The 17,433-nt window shown below is 33.6% G+C and overlaps 1 protein-coding gene across 3 annotated transcripts in view; it reads right to left on the bottom strand.

Moving 5' to 3' along the window:
- sli (slit guidance ligand) overlaps window positions 1–15,304 on the bottom strand; it is a 561,787-nt gene extending 546,483 nt beyond the window's left edge. For all 3 annotated transcript variants that reach the window (XM_085820062.1, XM_085820064.1, XM_085820063.1), the window contains exon 1: window positions 14,132–15,304. In XM_085820062.1, the coding sequence (XP_085676188.1) occupies window positions 14,132–14,298 (167 nt within the window). In that variant the 5' untranslated portion in view covers window positions 14,299–15,304. The remainder of the gene's footprint in view (window positions 1–14,131) is intronic.
- Between the last annotated feature and the right edge of the window lie 2,129 nt (window positions 15,305–17,433).

Below are 17,433 nucleotides of genomic sequence, written 5' to 3'. Positions count from 1 at the left end.
AAATATGCCTAGAACAGCTTTAAACGTTTTCGCAACTTAATACTTTTATTTACGAATTTCGAAAAAAAAAATAACAGTTTTAGTAACTTCTTTTGCGAAAATGGTAAATTCGTTTATCAAGATCAGAGACGTCAGGAATATGTCACGAAATTTTCGAAAATGTGTTCATTTTCTCTTTGTCTGTAAAAATACAAGAATTTTTGAAAGGGGTAGAATCGTTTATCAAGCGAAGATAAGAAACGTTAGATCATGTTGAAAAATTGCTTTTAATTTGGACAGTAGGAAAACATTTATCATGTATCATATGCAGTGCTTCATTTATATACAGTATATATTTCACTCATCGCATTTGTACTTTAATCTTGAATAGGGTCATAATAATAACAATAGGATATTTTATAAGATATTAATTATTTTCCCTTTTAATTCTTATTGGGAGAGTTCGTTTGGTATACATTCAGTTTGGTATATGTCCAAGGATCCGTATTAATGACATGTACCGAGGTACCTATGTATCTGAGTCTGGATAACTCACACTGTACTCTTATTTTAGCTTTTTGAAATCAGGTTATTTTAGACAGCAGCAGAAGTCGTACTACACAAAGTCAACTAAAATATGAAGAAGACTATTAAGAGATAATTGGCAGTCCGGATATCTGGAATACGGATAAATATTCAAAGATCCGGAACGTATTAATGACATGTACCGAGGTATGAATGTATCTGAGTCCAGTTAACTGAAATTATACTCTATTCTAGCTTTTTTAAATCAAGTTATTTTAGACAGCCACGAGGAGTCGTACTGTACAAAGTCAACTATAATATGAAGAAGTCTGAGAGATAAATGGCTATCCGGATGCCTGAAGTTCGGTTCTACATACATTTTGGGGTATCAAGTTATTTTGAAGTGCACGAGAGGTCACGCTGTTCAAGGTGAATATCATATGAGATTATAGTGAAAGATAATTTACGATCTCCGAATGTCTTAAGATGGTTAATTAGGCTCTGTTTGAATTTTTGGGAGTTAAGTTATTTTAAAAAGCATTCGGGACAGAGTAAACTGTGATACGAAATTACAGAGAGAAAACGAATCATACACTGCATGACTTAAAAGCATTTTTATGATTATGAAACTAACAGCCTTACAGAAAAAATATTATAACAGAATAAGTCATTAATAGTCATTAAGACATTTATGACATTTCTACTATATTAATGCTTAGAATTTAATTTTCAAATATCTTGTTAGTCACCTTAATAGCTTCGTTCTAAAGGCACAGCAGCATCACGGCGCAGCTACAGAACATACCTTCCTCATTCCACGCAACGAAATTTCTGATTCGACAGCTGAGCGCCAAAGTTTGTGGATTAAGTTCTTGCTTACCTGAAGAATGACAGTAATTATCATTTCCACAAATCACATATCATATCAGTATGCAGACCTCGTACTGTGTGATGCGGGTAAAACTACACTTTTTTCTTTCCACCTCAGCTTCTGCGGCGGTGATTATTTATTATTGCATGTGATGAAGCCTCACCTTTTCCAGAAGGCCATTAAGGAATGAGTCTAACGTAAATCAGAAAAAATAATCTTTGCTAAGAGATATTCTGAAAAACAAATTTGATGCTACCAACATGTGGCTTCCTTTGTGGATCTCTCTGTATCACATATAAAAAGGAAGATGTCGTAGAATGATGTCGAATAAACTTGATAAAATGGCCACGGGATTTTTAGTGGCGTAACGCAGGTACATAATGCTAACATATCTGTTAGTTTCTCTGCAATAGACGTAATGATTTACATGAAGCAATAGACGTAATGATTTAAAAGGGCTCGCAGAATGTTGAACTAGTAATGAACAGCAAATCTCACAACCGAGCTAGATTAAATATTCTATTTCAACTGACATTTGTGGCCACAATTCACTCGACACTCTAATCGCACCTATTCAAGAACATTTACATTTCTGATACTGCTGCGATAGAAAGAGAGCAGCGAGACAACTTCTTAGCCAGAACAGTGTCAGAAGCAAAAGTGCGCAGTTGTTCCAATATGGCAACTTATTAAGAGAAAAGTTTCGATAATAAATTCCGAACTAGCTACGTCATCAGAGTTATGCAAGTGTAAGGACTGCTCTAGACATGACGCAGTTCAGAAAAAGGCATTACTATCTTTAGATTAGACAGGGGAAATTAAGAAGTTATTGCTAGTTTAAATTATAATTTTGATTTACATATTTTTTAACTTACATATATATATATACACAGTCAGTAAAGTACTAAAGTATGTTTGCTTTCTTATGGTTAGCGTTTTCGCTAAAGAAATCTATTTTTTTTTCTTCCTAGAACATTCCCACTGTCCACAAGTTCACAAATCGGTTAACTAAATGACGAAGTTTTTAGTCAGTCTCGGCTTTCATTACTCTTTTCTGTTTACGATTAACCATTTCTAGCTTTAGATTTAAAATGACAGATCTACGAATGCGTAAAAATTTGAAATCTTGTAAAAATTACTGGAATGGGATATAGACACAAGGAGAGAGTAATTTCGCTTGGCAAAACTTTGTCAATCGAATAAATGAATGGCGGATTACTAGAAAACTTTCATTTATAAAAGTAGCATAATGTCTTTACAGCAAATTCAAACAACACGTGTGTATTATGTTAAAACTGCAATTACAAGTGTTATGATGTCAAGTAGTATTAACGGATAATCGCCAAGATAACGGATAATGTCAGGGTGTAACGAAGAGTGGTGTTAGGAGGGGTCTGTGCGTAAGAACACTTAGGGCATATTTCAAAGTGTTTATTACCACCGACAAAAGTCATTGATAACAGATGGCCACTAAGGAATCTAGTAAGTGCAGTTTGATTTTGTCTATCGCCGCAGAAAGTAGTAGTAGAATAGACGAAGTAGTAAGTAGTAGTAGAATCATGGCGGTAGGAAAGGGAGGAGGGGCCATTCCGCGCTAGAAGTGAAGCACTGCTTTGAAGCTTGGGTCACCAGACGGGGTGTTTTTTGTTTACATTCAGAAGCTCGCTTGACAAAATTCTGATAGTATTTCGACACACGACAGTTCCATAGAAATCGAAAAAGGGACACTCTCGCATGAAAGAAACATTCATAGTGTGATGGATAATAGCAATTGGTATAGTTTACTGACATTTACGCAAAAATCACATCTTGGTTATTTTTCGATAACTAACAACAGCGATTTTGATTATGAATTTGTTTTATAAAATTCTAAGCTGTTGCACTACAAAAATATAGATTTTAAGAAAATTGCTAAAAGAGATCTGCCAAAATTTATTTTCTAGAAGATTTGAAAAGTTTGAAACTTGATGGCTAAATGTAAATATAAAATTATGTATGTTAAAATATTTGTAATTAGGCACATAGGTCAGATTAAGTTTTTATTAAATAGAGTAACGCATGCAAGGGCTATCTGCCTAAAGAGAGAGATGCCATTGTGGGGGAATTTTGAAGAAAAACTGACCTTTGAGTGGGTATTAAAAATAATACTTATTATTTTCATTCAAATTATATTCATATATATTTTTTATGTAAAACTTTCGGGTGTATGCTAAATTAGTGTAAATTACTTTACACGAAAAATATAGTGAATGCACAGAAATTAAAGATTTGCACATGCCGGAAATGATAAATAGGAAATATGTATGGGTATTTATGCATGTGCTTGCAAAAAGCATGTATCTGCCTTTGACAAAATACTTAAATATTCATTAAATTATTTATAAATGTATTTGAAATGAAGAATTTATTCACTTATAAACAACTGTGATAGTACTGTGAAGAAATCTAATGATTAAATGTATCTAATTTATAATGATTATAAATGTTATCTAAATATATAATAACCTTAATATTGAATTGTAAACATAAATTGAAATCCTGTTGACAAATACGTTATAAAACTATTTAAGCAAGAATTGTTCGTATTGGAAAGCAATCTGTTAAAAGGTATTGTAAAGCAAATGCTATGAGATGCGCACTTAAGAACGTAATAAAGAGTTTTGGAATATGTATTGTTGAAATGAAGGGTAAAAAAAAAAATCTGATAAGTATAATTAAAAGAATTATTCCCTTTACATTTTATAATAACTCAGTTACAAGTTTTAAATAATACTTAAAAAAAAAAAAAAAAAACTTATTTTATTCCCTTTCAGAAATGTTCAGAGAAAGTCAAATACTATTTTCCTAATAATTCTCTAATTTAAAATGAACCGAATAGAGCATTAATTATAAATTGACTTACATTTTTCGATTTAAAAGAAGCCAAAAAATCATGTCATATTTAAGAAAGTATTTTAGGAAGAAGCTCTATAAATAGAAAAGAAATAATGCATAATTTTAATATTAATAATACAATAAACTTTGATCTTAATTTTTGTATCTTAACCGAATAAAATCGAATTACCTTAATTTTTTTTCTAATGTAATTAACGAAAACTTGTGAAAATATTTCATTCAAATTAAACCATTCTGAGAAAACTGTCCTGTGAAAAGTATAGCATTTAATTCCGTTCAGAATGAAATGTTGTTTAAAAATATGTTGTTTTCACATACTTAGGACTCTGAAGTGTTATAGAAAAAGAAAATATATACATTTATATGTATATTTGCGACGTAATTACAAAATATTTACACCCGAACGCGTCAAATCCCATAGAACTCAATGGTAAATGACCCAATGTTTTGGTCACCACGTAGGGATCGCCGGTGCTTCAGAGCAGGGTACGGAGAAACTTGTTTAGGGCGACTCCTTTTTACTTCCTACCTCCATGAGTAGAATAGACGAAATAGTAGTAGTAGTAGAATACACGAAGTAAGTAGTAGTAGTAGTAGTATACGAAGAACTATTAGAAGTAGTAGTAGTAGACGAAGTAGTAGTAGACGAAGATCTAGTAACGAAAAAGAGTAATCTACGTGGTCATTAAAATGAAATGTTGTAGCGTTATCTCAAACTGGAAAAGAAGTAATGTGAATTACGGATCCTAAATTGTTGTTCAAAGCGTATAAAATGGCTCGGGCAACAATAATTTTAATAAAGAAAAAATGTATAGTTGTACAGTCTAAGAGTGCAACGTAAAATGTTGTGTTACTTAGGCGGATTTCGATAAAGACGAAAACGATGAATAAAATAACAAGGACAAACGGAAAAAGACAAAATTAAATGAATAGAACACGTGTTTAAATTGGATCATTTAAAATACGAAGTAAAGAAAAAATGAGACTGTATGGCCATGTTTAAGAACATCGAAGGCAGCTCCATGATTTACTAAAAGAAATGAGTTCCCAAAAATTAAATCTGAAACTAATAGAGTAGGAAAATGCACACTTCTTTACAGTAATAATTTCTATTCTACGAAGGCAGCTCCATGATTTACCAATGAAAGAAACGAACCCAAAAAAATTAAATCTGAAACTGATAGAGTAGAAAAATGCACACTTCTTTAGGGTAATCATTTTTATTCCTAAATGCTACTACTAATATAATACTTATACAATAGAAGTGCATTTTGAATAACAGACAGATAGCCTCATGAAATTCTGCACTCTTATTTTAAAACTTCGCGATATTTAACACCTTTCGTCAGACTTTTTTAGATTACTCCGCTTAATTCGAATTTTGAATATTTTTTGCCACTAGAAAATACAAATCATTAATATTTTCTCTAGAAAAATGTGAGATTTTCCTCATTAATCGATTGATTAACAATACTATATGTGAATTTTTTTAGTAATCTATTAAGTAATCAATCTAGTCTTACTTTATTTAATTCTTATTTTTTGAATTCACGTGGACACGCTAGGATTAAAGGTAAAAATTCGTTTGAACGGACATTAGCCGACAATGTTGCTTACTGCCCACTATTAAATTAAAATGTGCTCTTCTTAATGTTCCTGTTTTCAAAATAAGGTTGCCAATAAAATGCGTTTAAGTGTGCTCTTCTATTTTAGCTATTTTAACTCGAATAACTACTTAAATGACTTACTTATGTTGAGAAATATTTCATCACCATGTTGTTATACAGGAAAAAACTATACTTCTACGCCCCACTTTTATGAGCCTGAAGGACAATACTCATCGACCAGATCTACTTTATCAACAAACACGTCAGCCAACGTACATCAAATACCTAAGAAAGTTGACCAACATCAAAGACCCTCAAACATCCAAGTATGCAATTAAGGTTAGAAATCAAAAATCAAGCAGCCGACATTTGAATTTCAAGCACATACTCATTACGTATCCTTGTTGATTATCACACGCTATATTAGTGCGCAATCTCGTTTCGAATTCAATGCAACACGGTGAAGGCGATCGCAGAGCTGTCAGTTCACATGTTCTAAATAATGTCTTGTTTCCTTTTTGCTCCGTCAATTAATGACGCTTAACGCATTACATGACTTTAAAGATGCCGGAAATAGTTTAAAAGTGCACACAAAAAATAATAAACTTGTAGAAGAATAAGCAGAAAAAATTCAAGAAAATTACATTAAGATTCCGCTTAACGCTGATTCGCTGTCACGTTTCTAATGATCCAAATTTGTAAAAAGAGATTCATATACTTATGATGATTCATTATAATGTACCTACAGATGCTCTAAATGTAGAATGACGCTAATTCTTTGCTACCGAAATGATTTATTTTTGGTTCATTTCGGTTGCAAAGAATTACCCAAATGATTTTGTTCCATCAGTACTATCGAAAGATTTTAAATATCGACAAAAACTAACTTAGTGTTTCAATAATTCAGTGATTCCTTTCGAATGAATAATATTGGACATTTTCCGAATATCAAACTCGACAAAGTTTTATTCCACAGTTTATATTTCTGCACTAGTAGCTAAAGTAACGAGGGATATAATATCAACCATGCAATATATCTCATAAAGTATTTTAGATTAGTTTTAATAATATCGTTTAAGAAAATACTAATAAATGAAAGCAATTAATAAGCTGATTATTAAAATTTATATTTGTTCAAATTAATAGAATTTCGTTATGTAATACAAACCAGTAATGATTTTATTTTTCATTATTAAGTTTAAAGGCTAAGTCATTACAGCAATCAGTTATTACTATCGTAATTTTCTGGTACAAATTGGTTTCGAAGATTAGGATTAACATTTAAAAAAACCAGATGATTTTTTTTCCAAATTTCTACAATTACACTAGTTTGTATAATTTAATGAAACATATAAGGTATTTCTCCCGCCTTTTTCAGAGTGCCTTTGTGGTATGGTGGTCTGCACGCTGGGCGGGTATTCCAGAGGTCTGCGGTTCGATTCCCGACGAAGGCGTTGCTCATTTTTCATATCTCTTGCTTCCAAAAAAAAATATCTAATAGCTCTACAGTGGCGCCCGAACTAAACAAGGGTAGTGGATGATGATACTCCACAGAGGTCCGCGGTTCGATTCCCGGAGAAGGCGTTGCTCATTTTCCATCTTGCCTGCTTCCAAAAAAATACCTAATGTCTCTACAAGCACACTGTTTGAGATTAGAAACGTTTATTTGTATTCTTGCTCGCGTCTAACGTGAAAAAAAAATTATTTTTAAAGGTTCACCTGAAAATACCACCACTAATTTTAAAACTAACACACATGAATTTTTTTGTTTTCCCAGTGCCTATAGTAATTACGGCTGCACAATGCATACTGTAAAGTATGCAGCAAAAAGATTCTTTCCGTAATATTTTCGAATTCCTGCAGCGTTGGTATTGTTGTTGCTAATCCTTCTGATCTGAATATAATCCACATTTAGTCCATGAATTCATCACGGCCGAGAGGACCTGGCCAAGGCTCTGGGACATATAAATCACAAAATAATTGATAGTGCGAGCTTGCCCAGATCTGTCCCAGTTTTGATAGCGAAAATGCTGGGTAGATCCAAAGGCCTGCTACCATCTTCTCCTACTACTTTCCTCTCGAAAGGATTTTCGGATCGATGCTATCTTAAGTGCTTAATTGCTGCAAAGATATTGTACATTTATGCACATTCATGGTTTCTCAGAGAATCAAACCCAGACCCAACAATAAGGCAGGCGGCAAGGCCAGCCATCATACCGAACAGAACGGCAGGCAGCTGTTTATTTGAATACAAAGAAGCCTAATTTTCTACTTATCTCGACGATCGTTGCGGTTTTCTTTCTAAAATTAATATTCCTTAAATAAGGGGACGATTTCACAGAAGATTTTCAAAGTTACACGAGGGAAAAATCACGACAATACCCATACAGCCAGCCAAGTTCTGCGGTTTTGTGCCTGGGTCGAACTACCGGAATTCAACGGCCTTACCAATTTTTAAGAGTGGATGATTACTTATGAAACATTTAATCTAAGGATGTATTTAAAGAATATTTACAATATACATTATGGAAGACCATGAAAATATTCAATGATTTTATCCAATCGGCCACTATTGGCTTGGAAAAGGAAAACCAGAGAAAATCATGACAAACCGTTTTTATCAATGCTTCAAGTTTGGGAAGTTAAACAATTTAACAACAGCCTTTTGAAGATTTAAAACATAGTATTATCATTGAATCGTTAGTTAAAGCCGCCGTATGCTAACTGTCTGGCAGAATAGGTTAAAAAAGAAAAGTTTGAAACATCTTGAAAATAACCAGACACAAAATGTGAGCAAATGCTTCTGGAAGAAAGGCGTCAACAGATAACGAATATGACTGTCCGAAACTTTCAGTTTATTTTTTAAAAAAAAAACTTAATGTCCGCAAAATGCAATACAATGAAGCGAATAAAATAAGGTATAAGACTACTTTCAATTGCATATGGAAACAATCTAAAAACTCATCTTTTTAAATCTTCTTTTTCAAAACTCATTTTTTAATATTCTTTGTTTCATGAAAGAGTTCAATTAACCAGTTATTAATCAAAATAACTTCATAAGAATTACAAAAAAATAAATGCACTCAGCCGTTTTGCATAAAATTTATATTCTTCGTGAAAATACTTCTATGAGGAAGTCAAAAGTTAATTAGCTTTCCAGTTACTTAGCTGATTAAGTAACATGTTTTTAAAGAGAATTTTCGTCTTAATTAAGCGAAAAGAATCCGATCAAATAAGGAGAAATTCTTATTTTTTCTATTATAAAGATAAAAAGAGCAACCATTTGCATTTGTGTTTCTAGCAAAATTAAAATCAATGTTATTTTTATGCGCTTTTATTTAACTTAGTTTCTCTACTTTTTTTTTTTTTTTTTTTTTTGGGATCAAACTGAAATTAATTTCTGCTTATCTTCTGTCGATCAGAAGTTTTTTGAAATTTTTCACACATATATATTTGCAAAAATATTATAACACTCCAGAAACGTTGTTTCCAAATTCAATTCAATTCCTATTTTTTATATTGTGTTGAACTATTCTAACATACTCTTATTTACCGTTCAAATTACTTACCGCAGTATTTTAGTCACAACAGCAAAAAATAATTGATTATGTGAGTGCTTTTTATTTATTTATTGAATTTCTAATCTAATTTGCTGGATTCTGACCTTTTTTTCAAAAATTATTCGGTACTTTGGGTTATCATACAGTTACTAAAGATGATGGATTTTTGAAATAGAAGATTTAATCCTTCATTGTTAGTCTAGCAGCTTGAATGATGGGATTAGATTTTTACATCAATTACGGATCTAAATTAGATTATTTGCATTATTTTGGATTATGACGAAACATTACCGTTCGCCGGGATCTGAATTCACGTCAAGCTACCGCTGTTCAATGCATCTTACTGCTCGATTGCTGATGTCCCCACGAAAACGCACATTCAGCCAGATCGCTCATCTGGGTTTAAAACCTGAAGCGAATTACCACTGTTCAGCTGTCTTAACACATTTGGCTATGAATACCTATAAATTTAAATAAACTGAAGCCTAGTTAAAATTACTAATTTTCCTTTTTAATATGACTTTTCTGCATTCTGTAGACCAGTGATGGCGAACTTATGACACGCGTGCCACAGTCGGCACGCAGAGCCTCATCAGCCGGCACGCGACTAAAATATTACTTCCTTAATCAATAAACACAATAAAATGATACTATGAAATTTAAATAAGTGTTTTAGTCTGTTCTTGAACGTTTCACTTACTTACTTATCTTTACTTATGGCTTACTTGTTACTTACTTACGACACTTTAACACCAACCACAAGCTTGTTGCCGAACTTAATAAAGCTGAACGGAAGATGTTTATTGAAGGGAAGCTAAGGAATTATAATTACCAGAAAGTTGGGTTTTGCAATTATCTTTCTAAAACAAACCATCTAACAACGACCAGCTTTCAAATTTCACTGTGCCTGGTAGAACATGGTAAACCGCTCTCTGATGGAGATTTAATCAAGGAAGTTGGGCACGCCGGGCCCCCCAAAAAAGGTTTTGGGCACGCGGCCCTGAAAAGGTTCCCCACCACTACTGTAGACCAAGAAATAGAAAATAAAATTAATAAAAGATTTGTTTTACTTGCACAGTTTTAATTAAATGAACTAAAATTTGAAAAATAACATTTAGCTATTATCATCATAGTAGTCGTGGTTATACGTAACTAAAAGCAAAATGGCGCGAGTCCTATTATACGAATTTTTTTGGACATATACAGAATTTCAAGCGAAAACGAAAGCGACAGTGTAGAGATGATATAAATATGGATGCATGGGAGAGAACATACCAATTACTTTTTAGTCATGGCCGAGATGGTTATAGATGTTACTGGCATACAGATATGATGCGTAGCAGAAGGATGGAACCTGGAGACAAACGTAGATTGTAGATTCAACACACAATTTTTATTTCGTGATAATGAACTTTTGATCCACATCATATCACCGGCTCAATATGTACCCCACGATTTTTGGAAGCTTACATCTCAAGATAATGAATGGGCGGCGTGCTACATTTGAAGCAGGCAAGCGGGAAAATGACTACGCATTCAAAAGGAGCGTAGAAGAAAGGAGCCCAAAAAGTTTCGGTTTCAAATGAAATCTTTTAATCTAATTGGCTATAACAAACCTGCACTGCAAGGTTACGTAATTAAGCGTGATGCAAATTAATTTTGAAGTGACGCACTTTCAGATTTATATTTTATAAACAGTTACTATTTTCAGGATAGAAAGGGGAATTACGAAAATTAAAATGAAGAATAAATAGGATTATTGCCAATTAGAAATTTGCTTTCCATATTTTTATCTTACGTATGCCATTAAATTTTGTTTTAAAAACTTTGATTTCAAATCAGCCACACTTTGCATCTATCAAGTTTTAATTGTGTTTCACGTATTTTACTTTATTTATTCACATTTATATGACTATATGTAAAAAATAAACTTCTTATTAAAATATTTCTTCAGAAACTGCTCCTAACGTGTCCGCTAATAGTATTTCTGTCGTAATATCTCCGAAAGATTATAGTATAATATGGAACTTGAGGACGAGTCAGATATATGGATCGTTACACATCTGAAGTAAATGTAACAGGTCATTGTATATTTTAGAAAGAAACCGGGGATGATCCAAAAATTCTACACTCAATTCACTTTTTTCACTTTTAATAAGAGTCGTTTGACCGAGCTTATAATCACCAGCCAAAGATGCTATATATATGCAGCAACAAGTTACAATTGAAACATGGGATTTGCGTTTGCTGTCCTCCACGCTGCCACTGATCACTATTCAGAAATGATCCTGACGCCATGAAACTGCCAAGAAATGGTCTCTAATATATAATTCTCGTCTTTGACAATAGGGAAATGGAGAAAATTCAAACTCATGACGGGACATCCAGAAAAGTCCCCTGAAAGGACTAGCTTTAATGATGTAAAAATTCTACACGGTGAGGACTGGAAGCATTCAGTTCGGAGAACAATGTCTGAGACAATAAGATGGCAGTGGTTGGGAATATTGAATACTGATCTTCAATTTAAAAACTCGCTCTGCTATTACATAATGTGAATAAACGGGTAGCTATATTTTTGATTCAACTTCTTCATTTCAGGAATTATTAACGGAAATTATTTCTTGTACCGTACATACTGCCTTCATTTTCAACTTATTTATGCTCACGCACATAATTTCAGGGCCATTTGCTCTATTTCTCTAACCTGTCATCGAATGCTTTTATTCGCATTACTTCTGAATATCCAAAAGCACGAAATTGCATTTTTTTGTTGTTTCTACTTAAATGTGGCTGCTAACAAATTTCTTTCTGTTTCACATGATGCTAGAAGAAAAATATATAGAGAAGACAAATTATACAGAATTCACGACTTCACTTTTATAAAAAGTACACGCACACCAAAACTTTCAGAATGTTTTCCTGCTCGATTCGTGCTTTCGACAATAGTAGCGACAATACTTAGTAATATAACTACAAAAAATATCAAAAAGGCTTCACGACTAAGGAAATATTTCTTGAATGTTTGAAAGGAGATCCATGATCCCGGTTTAAAAAATGAAGAGAAATATTGGACTCCACACGTTTTAGGAAAAATATATGAAATTAAGATTCTGATGTGGATCTTGTTTAATAGGATACTTGTTCCTTATCCTGTTAAATGCTTTGAGAGAGAAGAATCGCTCTATGTAATAACAGGGGGCACCTGAATAAACTCTCAAATACATGACTTAAACATTTAAAAAAAAAAAAAAACTGCACATTTCGGAGGATGCTGATAAGGTTCCCACTTTTTCCAAGGCACTAACAGTAGAATATTTTGATTCCTTCAAAAAAGAAGCACTCGAGTAAATCTACATTTAAATCTACACATCTTTTCTATGAAAAATTAAGCAAAACGCTTGCTGAATTTGAATATGAGTGCTCGCGTTCTTGAGACAAAGCACCCTTATAAAGAAGTCTCAGTCAAAATCTCATAGTAAATTTTGCTTAATTTTAAAATTCAAATTGGCTACGTTTATAATTATGTGCGATACGATGCAAACAAGTTTGAAAAACAAGAAATTTAAAAATAACCAAATGAGTGAAATACAAAATTTCTGTATGAATATGCATATAATTTTATATAAACACATATTACTAACATTTATTACCACAGAACTCCAAATTATATTCCATCTTCTTGTTAAATGGTTAGATCATAAAGTTTTTATTTGAAAAAAAATGTGCATTTTATTACATCGCAAATTCCTACTGCATTGTTAATTTTTATTTTAATTAAATAAAAACAAGAAATCGTAAATAAAAGCACTATTTTTTAAACTTCTACACTGCTGAAGTCCCCTTTAATATTTAAAGAAATTAACCTAAACATGATAAATTTTAACTCTTGTCATTTTTTGCAGTTTCTCAATATGTTTTCTTAAAGCTAACTAATGTATGAAACATGCTATTGTTAAATACTAATTTGAAACGCATTTTTTAAAGTTTTATTTTGAATACTACTGGCAGAGCGTTTTTTAAAGCTTTGGAAATATTAAAAAAAATTTAATAGATCTTTAAAGTTATTACAATTATTAAAAAATAAATTTTATTTAAAAAAACCAAAAATTGTTTTCAAATACAAATTATAAGCAATAAATTTAAAAAATATTCAAAGCATTTAATGAATTATCTTCTGCGTTAGAAGCACGCAAATAATATAAATCAATGAAATATTCAAACTCAGAATACGACACTTGACATTTTCAATTTCATTGAAAAACTTTAAAAAAGCTTATTCAAATTATCGATATGTAGTTTGAAAGATATATGTATTAATACATAATAATATTTGATTCAAATCTGAAAAATTATGTTAATATATAAACAAATGCATTAATAAAAAAAACTAAGCTAAAAAAATGTGGTAAAAATGTCTAGAAAATTAAATTTTATGAATTCTATAAAAATTTCGGGGGTCAATTATCAAAAATCTGAAAATTCTAATTTTTGACTCAAACCTGTATAATAAGATCATACTTAGCGTGATGTAAAAGAAACAAATGCAAATTTTGTTTATTTGAAATGGAAAATTATTTCCGAAAAAAAAAAAAAATTCTGCTCTAAATTTAGCACCCTCTTTGAGGCCCGACATGGGGAAAAAGGGAAGAATATCAAGATTTAATAAAACGAAATAAAATAAAATAAGTACTTACATCCTTTTTGCTTCCCTTGGCAAAGGCCTGGGAACAGACTTCAACTGTCGGTTGCCGCAGTCCACTGTCAGTCCTTTGCAGTCACAGACGGGGGGACAGACCGACAGACGAGATTCTTCCCCGTCACAGTACCCCAATAATAACACCACCAAAATTGTTAAGTACATCTTCGTGGAGATCTTGTCACTTTAACACCTAAGTCAGTGCGAAGTTTTATGGAATAAAATAAAAAACACCCAATTCTCTTATTTCTTTTCCTTGTCTTCTTTTACGACGATGATACTGATAATCCTTGCTTTGACAGTCGTGGGAAAACCTCCATGATTGATTTTGATTGATTGATTGAGATCTTCCGCTTAATGTTGTAAATATGTTCGTATGCCGTTGTTAATGTTGGTGGGAACTGATGGAGATTTCTTCCACACGAAACTGAAATACTTTTTTGTTTGTTACCACTGGTTTTCAGAAATGTTTATGTTTCATGCAAACTGGTTTCTTGAAACACATTCTTCATTTCTACCTCCCCCATATTAAACATATTCTTTACACCCAGATATGAAACGAATCGGAAAACATATATGATGATAAAATCACAGGAGAAATATTATACTAAAAGCATTCTATTTGAATTTTCAAGTTCTATGTAACCTTCAATTCCCGATTTATTTTCTTCTGCAACAAGTCTTTCAGAGCGGCAGAATGTATCTACATCTGAAACAAATATGTTTCCAGGACGAAACAGTTTTATCGGTTTCACAATTATAAATTCACATCACAAATCATAGTTTAGAATCAGCTAGCTCAACGCCAGCTGAGAAAAGTCAACACAACTTCACCACATAGTGACATAACCCAAATCTAAAAAATTATTATGATTCTTTCTCACAAACTGAAAGATGATGACTCTTTTCGTCACGGCGGGAAGAAAAAAAGAAATAAATTTATCCACAAACCAGGCGATTCGAATGCAAACAGATCTCGCTAAATCGTGCGTGAAATGCAATTTTTTTTTTCTTCTATAGCTTTTGAAAGCAGGCGGTTAAAACAGGAAAGAAGGAGAAAAAAAAATCCCGAATAATAGTGGAACGGAGAGTAGCAGTTCAGAGAGCAGACGATATTATGGAACGAGAGCTCAATGCAGACGACTCTCCCCTTCGCATCAGAGGTTTGCTTTCGACTGAATGTTCCGTGAGTAGGGTTGTCGTATTCAATACAAATTTTCCGGCGCCAAAATCATAGGCCAAATGTCGCCAAACCGGTGCTAACTAAGAGCCAATGTACTTCATCTTACCTGTGTTATCTATCACTCATCATGACGATAAAATAGGGAAGCTTAGTCTTCAGTTTCTTAGCTTCTTTTTTTAGTTGATGAAATGTATCGAGCGCCCGCTGACTTTTTTAAACTATTGTACACCGTTTATCTTCTTCAAATAACTGTTTTTAAATGCGACAACGAAATAATTCTTTCTAGACTAAAAATTAACGGTCGTTTACAGTAGAGTTTTTAAATATCCTGACTAACTAGGTTCAAATGCTAGAAAAGTGTGGATAGTTTTCTTGTTCGCAAATTTTTTTCCTGAAGCTATTTACTATAATCTAAGTGAAGAATATTATTCCTTAATTTAAATCAATTATAGCTGAATTAAACAAAAGGATTCAGATTTTATCGTCGCATCAGAGGAATTATTAATGCTTTTTATGCTGTCGGTTGAGCTAACAGTTTACGTGTGTGTGTGTGTGTGCGTGATCATGGCAAAGCCTCGAGGGCTATCTGCCTAAGGGAGGGATGCCTTCGTGGAGGACTTTCTAAGGGAAACTGGCTCGTATACACGTTACACATGGGGAAAACCACGAAAACGCCCATGCAGCCAGCCCGTTTGTGGGATTCGAACCTCGGACCGAACTACCAGTGTTCAGCGACTTTACCGCTCGGCCGCTGGTGGGCCCCTATCAGTTTACGAATCTGATCTTGCACTAACAGATTTATTTTCTCCTTTTAACTTTATTATTAAACATCGCTTTCTGCTCATATATGCTATATAAAATTCAGCAGTAAAATCAGAAAATTCAAAAATTTCATACAGCATACTTTTAGAATTTTCGATGGAGTGTTAGATGATGCCATATAGTTCCCCCCTCCCGCCTTACCTCCGATTCATCATATCACTGTGCAGTTTTCTTAACACACCTTTTTTATCTTTTAATTTTATTAATAAGTATCTTTTCTTTATTTATTAAATTATTTATTTATATTTTAAATGTATAAAAATTAAAGTGTGCAATAAATAAAGTAATACATACACTAGTGTGCAAAAATTAAGGACGAAGTCGAAAAATTAGCATATCAGCTGAACGAAGAGGCAGAGCGGACAGAAAGACCAATCAGAAGATTAAGTAAGGTGATGTACGGTAGCACATGCGCAGATATGCAGGTAGACGTAATGGGGGAGTGTCTGAGTAGTATAAAGCATGTTGTCGGTGTAAGATCAATATTTCTGGCAAAGAGATTGCACGCCGTATAGTAGTTAAAATCACACCGAGTTGCTGCCTCAGCGAGAAATGGCGAATAATCAATCTGTTAGACGACATCTGGATGCTTTTACCCGAGGTCGAATCATTGGGAAGTTGGAGGAAGGCCGCAGTGTGACAAGTGTAGCTGCAGAGTTCGGAATTGCTCACAGCATCGTTTAACGACTTTGGAGACAATTTCAAACTACAGAAACAGCTATCCGGGGGGTTTAGTAGTGGTCGTCCACGAGGAACCACACCCGCAGATGACCGGTATATTGCCTTACAGGCCAGAAGAAACAGGCGGCAGACAGCGGGAGAAATCGCTAGACACACGACACAGGCGACTGGACGACCGATATCGCGTTTTACCCTGGACAGAAGACTGCACGGTGGTGGTCTGCTTGCACGACGCCCTGTACGGTGTGTACCTCTAACGCCTGCCCATCGGAGAAGGCGTTCTCTGTGGTGCAGGGAACACCGGAATTGGAGAGACAATGAATGGGGACGAGTAATCTTTACAGATGAGAGCAGATTCAGTCTGAGTAGCGATTCTCATCGCATACTCATCTGGAGAGAGCGGGGAAGCCGCAATCATCCCTCGAACACCATTGAAAAGGACAGGTATGGAGGTGGCGGTGTTCTCGTTTGGAGAGGCATCATGCTTGGTAGTCGTACAGACCTTGACATCTTCGACGCAGGTTCAGTCAACGGGACCCGTTATTGTAACGAGATTCTTCTTCCATATGTGCGTCTTTTTAAAGGCGCTATGGGTCCGCAGTTCCTTTTCATGG

Source organism: Stegodyphus dumicola, chromosome 7 (genome assembly GCF_044657685.1).
Source record: "Stegodyphus dumicola isolate Sdum_Otavi_A_Nest chromosome 7, ASM4465768v1".
Lineage (NCBI taxonomy): Eukaryota > Metazoa > Arthropoda > Arachnida > Araneae > Eresidae > Stegodyphus > Stegodyphus dumicola.
This window is presented reverse-complemented; position numbering and strand designations above follow the sequence as displayed.